Below are 9409 nucleotides of genomic sequence, written 5' to 3'. Positions count from 1 at the left end.
AGTGAGGTTCCAAGTTTCAACGGAGCGACTTACGACTGTTTTTCACTCTACTATGGCAGCATGTTCACGCGATCAAAATTCAGAGGGTTGGCAAAGTGGTTCCTAGTTATGACTGTTGAGGTGTCCTGCGGGAGTCACGTGATCAGCATTTGCCACCTTCTGACAAGCTAAAATCAATGGGGGAAATCTGGCTTCCCTTAACCATTGTGCAAACTGTGACAAAGGCGGTGATGACCTCAACGACTGTGGCAAGAAAAAGCCGCACAATGGATCACACGTTTTCCCTTAGCAACATCAATTTTGGGGGCTCGAGGGTGGCCCTAACTCGAACGGCTACCTCGTCCCCGCGTTTCCAAGGGCCTCTGTTTGCACCCCTGGAAAACGTGCCACTTGGGCAGCATTTTATCCAGATTACACACTCACGTCCCAGCACTTAACGCCACCCCAGCAGCCGTGAGAAGAGTCCGCGGGACCAACGCCCACCCCATCGTTTCTGGGTGGGAAAGCCCCGAGCGCCGAAAAAACAACAGCATCACCACCTCGCTCCCGTTTTCCCCCCTCCCTCCATCGGCAAACGGGGTTTCTTTCCCCCGTCTCTTCCCGACAGCCTCCGTTCACACGACCTGCTCTCCCCTCACACCACACACAACCACACACACGGTTTCTCCGGTGCTTCCGCCCGCTGGCGGAGCCAGGCCGGCCGGCTGGCCGGGAGGACGATCCCTTCTCTGTCCCCCACCCCCCCCCCCTCCCCACCCCAGGCTTCCCCACAGCCTGCTGGTCGGCAAAAAGCTGACACGAGGAATCCCCGGGGCCGCCAAAGCGCCGTGGGAGTGGGAAGGGGGGGCTTCCCCGGCCAGCCTGAGGGACGCTTCCCTTGTCAAACAAGAAGGGGGACGGGGTGGCGGTGCGCGCGCGCGCCCGCCCGCGTGTCTGTGTGGTGGTGGGGAAACCCTTCGCACCCCCTCAGCGCCCACACTCTCGCCCTCCCCCGCCCCGACCCCGAGGGAAGCCGAGGCAAGCGGCGAAGGAGGGAAAGGAGAGGAGTGGGGCGTCCGCGCGGCAAAAGAACCCCCCCCTCCATGCGGTTCCGAGAACGGCCACGCCCGTGAGGCGGAGCTGAGGGGGACGTCGTCCTCGTCGGAGGCGGCGGTGAAGCGGTGGGGAGGAGGGCGGCCCTCGGGGAAGGGACGCCGGCTGGTCCAGAAGCCCGCGATGCTCCCGCCTTCCTCGCCTCCTCCTCCTCCTCTTCCTTCCTCCTCCTCTTTCTCCCTCAGGGCCAGGCCGCTCGTCCAGGTGTGGCCGCTGATAGTGGTGGTGATGCTGCCGGCGCCGTCCCCCTCCCGCCGGAGCTGATGCTCCCCTCAGGCGAGGCGGGAGCCCTGAGGCAGGGGGAGCGCGGCTTCCCTCTCCCCCGCGGCCCCGCCCTGCCGCCGGGGACCCCCCGCCGCCCCGGCGGAGGAGGGAGGAGGAAGGCTCGGACCATGGCCTGGGGCTCCCCCCCGCGGCCGCTCCTCCTCCTCCTCCTCCTCTCCACCTCGCTCTCGCTCACCCCGAAGGAACCGGGCAGAAGCGGGCCGAGCCGACGAGGGGCAAGATGGGCGTGAAGTCCCGCAAGGCAACTCCGGCCGCGGCGGAAACCCCGGCGGTTCCCGGCGGGGTGTTGGATAGCAAAGCGACCGGTGGGGAGCTGGCTTCGGCCGGCGACTTGGAGCAAGGCACGTTGGCTCTGGGCGCCTCCGGGGCGGACCGGGACGGGGCTCTACTGCTGGAAGGGACGGGCAGGGAAGGCGGCGGGAGGCGCTCGGCGCCCGCCATCGGCTTGCTGGCCAAGACCCCGCTGAGCCGGCCGGTCAAGAGGAACAACGTCAAGTACCGGCGGATCCAAACCTTGATCTACGACGCGCTGGAGCGGCCGCGGGGCTGGGCGCTGCTCTATCACGCCTTCGTGTGAGTTGCCGGGGTAGCCCGCGGGGTGTCGGCATCCGCCCTGCCGAGGTCCGGAGCTGAACCCGAGAAGTGGGGACGGAGAGCGGAGGGCGGCCTGGGCAGCCTTGGCTCTGGTGCACGGGGCCGTTCGCACGTTCGGGTTTGGGTGGGGGTGAAAGAAACCCGAGTTAGCCACCGAGCTGAGAGCTGCATCCTGGTTCTTGTATGGTTATTATAACCATCCTTCAAGAAGAGCCCCTATCACATACTCTGATGCACATCTGCATTCAGACATGCTTCTGATTGACAAGTGCATTCTCTCTCTCTCTCTCTCTCCCTTTCCTGTCTCCTCTGAGTAAGGCTGTGTTGTCACCCCTTTAGATTAAAACGTGGTAGCTAGGGAGTCCACTTGCTACAATCATCCTTCACATACCCTGATGCACATCTGCATTGATTGACAAGTGCATTCTCTCTCTCTCTCTCTCTCTCTCTCTCTCTCTCTCTCTCTCTCCCTCTCTCCCTTTCCTGTCTCCTCTGAGTAAGGCTGTGTTGTCACCCCTTTAGGTTAAAACGTGGTGGCTAGGGAGTCCACTTGTCTTTTGGTGACTACAATCATCCCTCACATACCCTGATGCACATCTGCATTGATTGACAAGTGCATTCTCTCTCTCTCTCTCTCTCTCTCTCTCCCTCTCTCCCTCCGTCCCTTTCCTGTCTCCTCTGAGTAAGGCTGTGTTGTCACCCCTTTAGGTTAAAACGTGGTAGCTAGGGAGTCCACTTGTCTTTTGGTGACTACAATCATCCCTCACATACCCTGATGCACATCTGCATTGATTGACAAGTGTATTCTCTCTCCCTTCCGCCCTCTTCTTTCTCTCTTTCTTTCTCTCCCCCCCCCCCCCTCTATCTTTCTGAGTTTACACCGCTCTGGGTTAAAACGTGGTAGCTATGGACTCCATTTGTCTTCTGAGGACTGCAATCGTTCTTCAAGAAAAGCCCCATCACATCTGTATCCAGACATGCTTCTGATTGACAAGTGCATTCTCCCCCCCACCCCACGCCCAACCTGTCTCCTCTGAGTAAGGCTGTGTTTACACCCCTCTAGATTAAAACGTGGTTGACTATGTCATGGACTCTATGTGTCTTCTAAAGGCTATAATTATTCTTCAGGAAAAGCCCTATCACATATCCTGCTGCACATCTGCATTCAGACATATCGCTGACTTACAAGTGCATTCTCTCTCTGTCTCTCTCTCTCTCCTTTCTCTCTTTCCCCCTTCTGTCTTTCTGATTAAGGCTGTGTATATATCACTCTAGGTTAAAAAGTGGTAGCTATGGACTCCATTTGTCTTCTGAAGACTACAATCCTTCAAGAAAGGCCCCATCACAAACCCTGATGCATATCTGCATTCAGACATGCTTTGGGCTGACAAGTGCATTCTCTCTCTCTCTCACTCCCTCTCTTTCCCTCCCTCTCCCCTCTCTCCTTTCTCCTTTTCTTTTTCCTCCCACCTGTCTCCTCTGAGTAAGGCTATGTTTACACCCCTCTAGGCTATAACAGGGTCGAACATGCTATGGACGCTGTATGTCTTGGGAAAGCTACTAGTTTCCTTAATTAATGGTTCGATATTTAGGCATTCGGTAAGTTCAGGAAATCATGATGTCAATTTTGAGCGTTTAGGGTGTTTTCGGAACAGAATCTGGGTAGGGTGAAGATTGCATGCTCTCAAGTGCATATGGCAGAACGACACTGATCACTGGATTCTGGCAAAGATTCCTGGAATCTAAACTTGGAATAAGCATTCCCACATATTTGGAACCCCTCCAAAACCCCTACCTGTATTAGAAAGTGTATGTATACAGATTGCAAATCATTATGTTGTATCCCAGTGGATTAAATGCAAGTTCAAGATGTCTAAGAAATGGCTTCTCCCCCTCCCCCCCTCAACTCCCCACCTAAATAATAGATTGCTTCCTTTGGCCATGGGAGCACAAGGTTTTTATTTGCTTCTCAAAAGCGGAATGCTGGAGAAATGTGCAGATGTGAGATTCAAAAGTTATGGTAATGCCCTGTTATTGTGATCGCATGGCAATGTGCATGTTTTCATGAAAGTCTGAAGTGCTTCAGGTAATGGGAGGGATTTGCCATAGAAACTGAGCCAGTGTTGCTTTATCACTCTGTTTCAGCCCCTGGGCAACTTGTCAACAACAACAACAACAAAAAGAAATACACTGGGAATTTCCTAAGGAGCCAGCCCATACTGCTATGAATGAATAATAATAATAATAATTACAATGGCTTTCCATCATTTAAATCCAAAACAGTCTGTTCTTTTTTTTCCTTAGTACCTAACTGTGAAGGTACAAATTGGTGCGAATGTTAATTTGTCAGATTCCAGAGACAAATTTTATCTTGTTCCAAAAGATAACTGAAGAAGGTACCCATTATGTTTCTATTAAAAGAATTGCCATCCATTAAAATCTACATATAAATCTACAGGCAAAACATGAGATTTTACTTGTGGTCTGAAGTTTACAAACAGCTCAGGGAAGCTGTCCTGTTTGCAATTTTATCTTGTCTAGGTGTGTTGCTATTGCATATGGAGACTGTACTATCACATGGCTAATTAGAAATTATTTATTTAAGTTGGGGTCCAGTTTGGGGAGATAGATAGATAGATAGATAGATAGATAGATAGATAGATAGATAGATAGAGTGTGTGTGTGTATCTTTGGTTTTCAGAAAATATATATGTGTGTGTGTGTGTGTGTGTGTGTGCGTGTGTGTGTGTGTTTTCTTAAGTTTTTGCGGGTACTTACATGTGTGGCATTCAGCTTTGTTCGGGTATTTTCCCATGTCATTGTAGTTGTGCTTTTAAAGTTGTAGCGATGTTTCAGCAGAATCTCATCTGCCATCATCAGGCTTCTGTATTGTGTTCATCTGTTAGTCAGGCTTTTACAGCCGTTTCAGTTTTAAATTTGGGGCTAGCCTACTGCTGTGCCAGAATGGTTTTTTCTTCACCCTTGGGAGAAGGGAGTCTTGGTCTGTGTTTATTGGTCTTGGAGTTTGCTGTGTTCTGCTTGATTGGTGTTTCTAATATCTTCTGTCTGTTTTGTGGCTTTTTTTGTCTTGATTGGCTGGCAACATTGTGTTCCTATATTGGAGTCTTTTAGTGCGGCTTGGCTCTGAGTAAATGGAGGGCTATCCTTTATTAGGAAGCTAGGTTTCATCTGGGTGCCTGGTTGGGGTGTGTTTGAGCTGGAGGTATCAGGGGGGATCTGTTTGTGCCCAGGTGTTTGCCTGGCTTGTGGTGTGGAGATTTTTTTGTTTGTGAGTCCAACATTACCAGAGAACATAGTTTTTGGAGATTGGGTGAGCTCAGTCATTGCGCTAAGGCAAGACTTGTTTTAATTGAGAAGTGTGCCACTGAATAACCTCTGTAGTAACACCAGAGTTCTGTAAAACAGATAATCAAGAGAAGCAGAAAGACCAAGAATACTGTTGGTTAACTCAAGTTTTGTTTTTTTTAAATACCGTAGTAAAAAATAGTTTTAAAAAAAGCTCTGCTGTGTTTTTCCTATTGAAAAGAATGATTGTTTGATCATGACTATAAATAAATAGTCATGATTTATTATGCTTAAATGACATACTTTACACAAATTGTAGCAATTTTTGTGTGGTCCTTTTTCGATCCAATTTTCCTGGTTCAACTCAATGCTGCAGACATCCTCAACCAGTCCAGGTAGTCCTCAACCTACGACCACAATTGAGCCCCAAATTTCTGTTGTTAAGTGAGAAATGTATTAAGTGACTTTGGCCCCATTTTGTGACTTTCCTTGCCATGTTGTTAAGTGAATCACTGAAGTTATTAAATTAGTAACACCGTTGTTAAGTGAATTGGACTTTCCCATTGACGTTACTTAGCAGAAGGTCGTAAAAGGGGATCACATGACCCTGGGACACTGCAACCATCATAAATAGGAACCCAACTGCCAAGCATCTGAATTTAGATCCCATGACCATGGGGAATGCTGCAACGGTCATAAGTGTGAAAAATGGTCATAAGTCACTTTTTTCAGTGATGTTGTAACTTTGAATGGTCACTAAACGAACTGTTGTAAATTGAGGACTACCTGTACCATTTGGAAATTGTTGGACAAATGCTCATGGCCAGGATGGCTAGGAATTCTGGGATTTGAAGTGCACAAGTCTTAAAGCTGTCATGTTGGAAGACCTCTGTTTTAAAGAGCTTCAGGCCAAGCCGTTGAGAATCCTGGAACACAATGGCTAAATGGCCTTACTTTAAAAGAACATTGGTTATATCCATCCAGTAAATGTATGATAATACTACATCCTAACCAAAACTTCTCATAAAAGCATCCATACCAGAAATATTGTTCCTTAAAATGTCCCAAAGCTCAATAATACGTAAAGGCAATCCAGAAGACGGATCCTTCTTGGTCTTCTTTGTTAAGCCTTCTCTGACCTCGTGTACCCTCACAACCCTAGTATGGTCATGTTGGCCTAGAATCCTAGCTTGTATGATACACATGGAGGGCACCAATTAGGGGCATGTGATCAGAAGATGTTAGGATGTTGCTGGTATTTAGGACAACAGATGGATCTTCTCTGGACCAGAAACTAAGTAGGATCGACCTGGGTTAGTATTTAGGATGAGTAACCTATAAAGTATGAGCAGTGTGGTGGGGCTGGCTGGAACTTGAAAGAATTTCCTGGAAGATCACTTTTATGCCAAGGGTACTACATGGATGTTCTCGAATACAGCTCATCTGTCTGGAATCCACACCGGATATCGGACATTAATACAACTGAGAGAGTCCAGAGTTATTTCACAAGAAGAGTCCTCCACTCCTCTACTCGCCACAGAATACCTTATACCACCAGACTTGAAATGTTGGCCTTAGACAACTTAGAACTACGCCGCTTTTGGTCTGACCTAATCGTAGTATATAAAATTATCTGCTACAATGTCCGATCCGTCAATGACTACTTCAGCTTCAGCCACAACAATACACGAGCACACAATAGATACAAACTCAAGGTAAACCGCTCCAAACTCGATTTGCAGAAAATACTACTTCAGTAACAGAGTGGTCAATGTCTGGAATACTCTACCTGACTCTGTGGTTTCTTCCCCAAACCCCAAAAACTTTAACCTTAGACTGTCTACTATTGATCTCACCCCATTCCTAAGAGGTCTGTAAGGGGCGTGCATAAGTGCACCAACGTGCCTACCGTCCCTGTCCTAATGTCCCCTTTTAATCATACCCACTTCCTATAATCATAATCATGTTCCTAATTATATCTGTTATCTCATTCATGCTTGATAAATAAAAAAATAGATACAAACAAATAAATAAATATGTGTCTACAAAGCCACAGAAGTCTACCTCAACTTGGAGAAGACTTTACCTTTTATGGCAGTGAACCATATTCAAACAACAATGCTCACAAAACAAGGCAAGACTAGATACATTTTATCCACTTTTCTTTCCACCGCTTTATTCACACTAGCAATTTAAGTGAGAAGACATCTTTGCAAGATGGTTTGCATTTCTAATAAGAAGCTAAAGGTAACTAAAGGTTGTGCTACAAGTGAACTTAACTGTGAAACAGTCTTAATGGGTTGTTTTGGAAATCTTTGTTTTATGATTGAGCTTTTAACCAGAGAATTAGCATCTTTATGGGAGAAAAATCTATGCTCTTCCATTTTTTTTAACCACCTGCTGATTAGCAGCACTTTTGCTATGAAAGTAATTAAGTTTGTTAAATAAACGATTATGTAATTGTATAAATGCGTACTCAAAAATAGGGTAAATCTGCTTAGTTCCTCTTTCCCCATATGCTACAGTTTCAATATATGTCTCTGCTATATCAAAGGAGGGTGGAAGATTATTAAAGAGCGATACAATCTAGAATGAAGGAGAAACTTCCAGACAGAACCAGAGGTGGTATTCAACAGGTTCTGACCAGTTCTGGAAAACCGGTAGCAGAAATTTTGAGTAGTTCGGAGAACTGGCAAATATTGCCTCTGACTGGCCCCGCCCCCATCTATTCTCTGCCTCCCAAGTCCCAGCTGATCGGCTGGGTCTCCTTTTGTTGCCCTGAACAGGAGAACGGAGCAGGAAAGCAGGTTAGTGGGGTGGGGAGGGAATGGGGATTTTGCAGTAACCTTCCCCCAGGAGTGAGGAGGGAATGGGGATTTTGCAGTATATCCTTCCCCTGCCCTGCCCAGAACCGGTAGTAAAAGTTTTTGAATCCCACCACAGGACAGAACAATTAATCAGTGGAACAGCTTGCCACTGCAAGTTGTGGGTGCTCTATCACTGGAGGTTTTCAAGAGATCAGGCAAGAATAGAATTAGATGTAAATGGCATGTGGAAATGACCTTGACGGATGAAGGGAAGAGATGCTGAACAGATAAATCAGATAAAAGAACCCTGGGATATTTGTAGTCTCGGACTTGTAGGATACTTTAAATATAATCTGACAATAAAGTAGAATTCACTCATTTGGCTATGTTTCCCGTCTGGGGAGGGTGGATACTATATCACCAAGCTCAAAGAAATCTGGATAAAAAATTTGGGAGTGTAGGGGTTTGCTCATCTCTACAGATCAACCCAATGTTTTAAGTCAAAATTCCACACTTCTTATTAAACCCATATGTTAGAAACGATGTTGCAGTTGCGTCCTCTAAGAGATTTAATTTCCTGAAAACAAAGAAAAACAAAAAATACAGATAATCCTTGACTTTATTGGAAGAATTATCCTTCTGGGTTCAGTTCCAAGTGGGGAAGAAAGACCCTGGAAACATGGAGGCTGTTCGGAAAGATGGCTTAATGGTGGGCAGGACCATGTGGCCTGGAGCTCCAAAGTGAAAGGAACGATCACATGCTTCAAGATGTTGGGTGAGGGAAAAGAAGGGGCAAGATGCTGAGAGACCCTTAGTTATATACCCTCTGCTGGGCCCCACCTTACTATTTCCTGTTCCTGTGTAAGAAATGTATCCCATTGGCTGTCAGACTCCCAAGGGCGGGGTCTTAACTAACTTTGTAAGCTTTGCTTGGACCCCATGGCTTCACTTGAGTGTTGGCTGATGCAATCTTCCCAGGCCATGTGGTGAGATGGGTAGAGGCCTTTGTTATGTAGAATACTCTGGTCCAGGCCTAATGGCCTGCACATTAACAAAGGTGTGTGTGTGGGGGTGAGCTTCTGCCTCTCTGAGTTTCTACTTTTAGGGGAAATATTCTGTCTTTTTAATATTTCTTAGGATATTTCATTTTTCTAGGAGAGGGGTGGTTGCTAACTTCCTACAACTTATTACCACAATTGAACCGTGAACAGTTGTTACTAGGTGAAACATTTGTTAAGTGAACTTTGCTCCATTTTTACAATCTTCTCTCACAGTTGTTCAGTGAATCACTGCAGTTGTTAAATTAGTAACATGGTTGTTAAGTG

General features: G+C 47.2%; 1 protein-coding gene across 2 annotated transcripts in view; it reads left to right on the top strand.

Moving 5' to 3' along the window:
- The first annotated feature begins 1328 nt into the window (after positions 1-1328).
- Positions 1329-9409, top strand: part of KCNQ3 (potassium voltage-gated channel subfamily Q member 3) — a 162198-nt gene continuing 154117 nt past the window's right edge. Inside the window, exon 1 of one of the 2 annotated variants that reach the window (XM_087931720.1) lies at positions 1329-1950. In XM_087931720.1, the coding sequence (XP_087787846.1) occupies positions 1598-1950 (353 nt within the window). In that variant the 5' untranslated portion in view covers positions 1329-1597. The remainder of the gene's footprint in view (positions 1951-9409) is intronic. The other variant, XM_087931719.1, reaches the window with a different exon arrangement.

The sequence above is a fragment of the Pseudonaja textilis genome, chromosome 3 (assembly GCF_049901715.1).
Source record: "Pseudonaja textilis isolate UNSWEBS1 chromosome 3, rPseTex1.2, whole genome shotgun sequence".
In the NCBI taxonomy this organism is placed as follows: domain Eukaryota; kingdom Metazoa; phylum Chordata; class Lepidosauria; order Squamata; family Elapidae; genus Pseudonaja; species Pseudonaja textilis.
The sequence above is the reverse complement of the archived record's forward strand: the minus strand, read 5'-3'. Positions and strand labels throughout refer to the sequence as shown.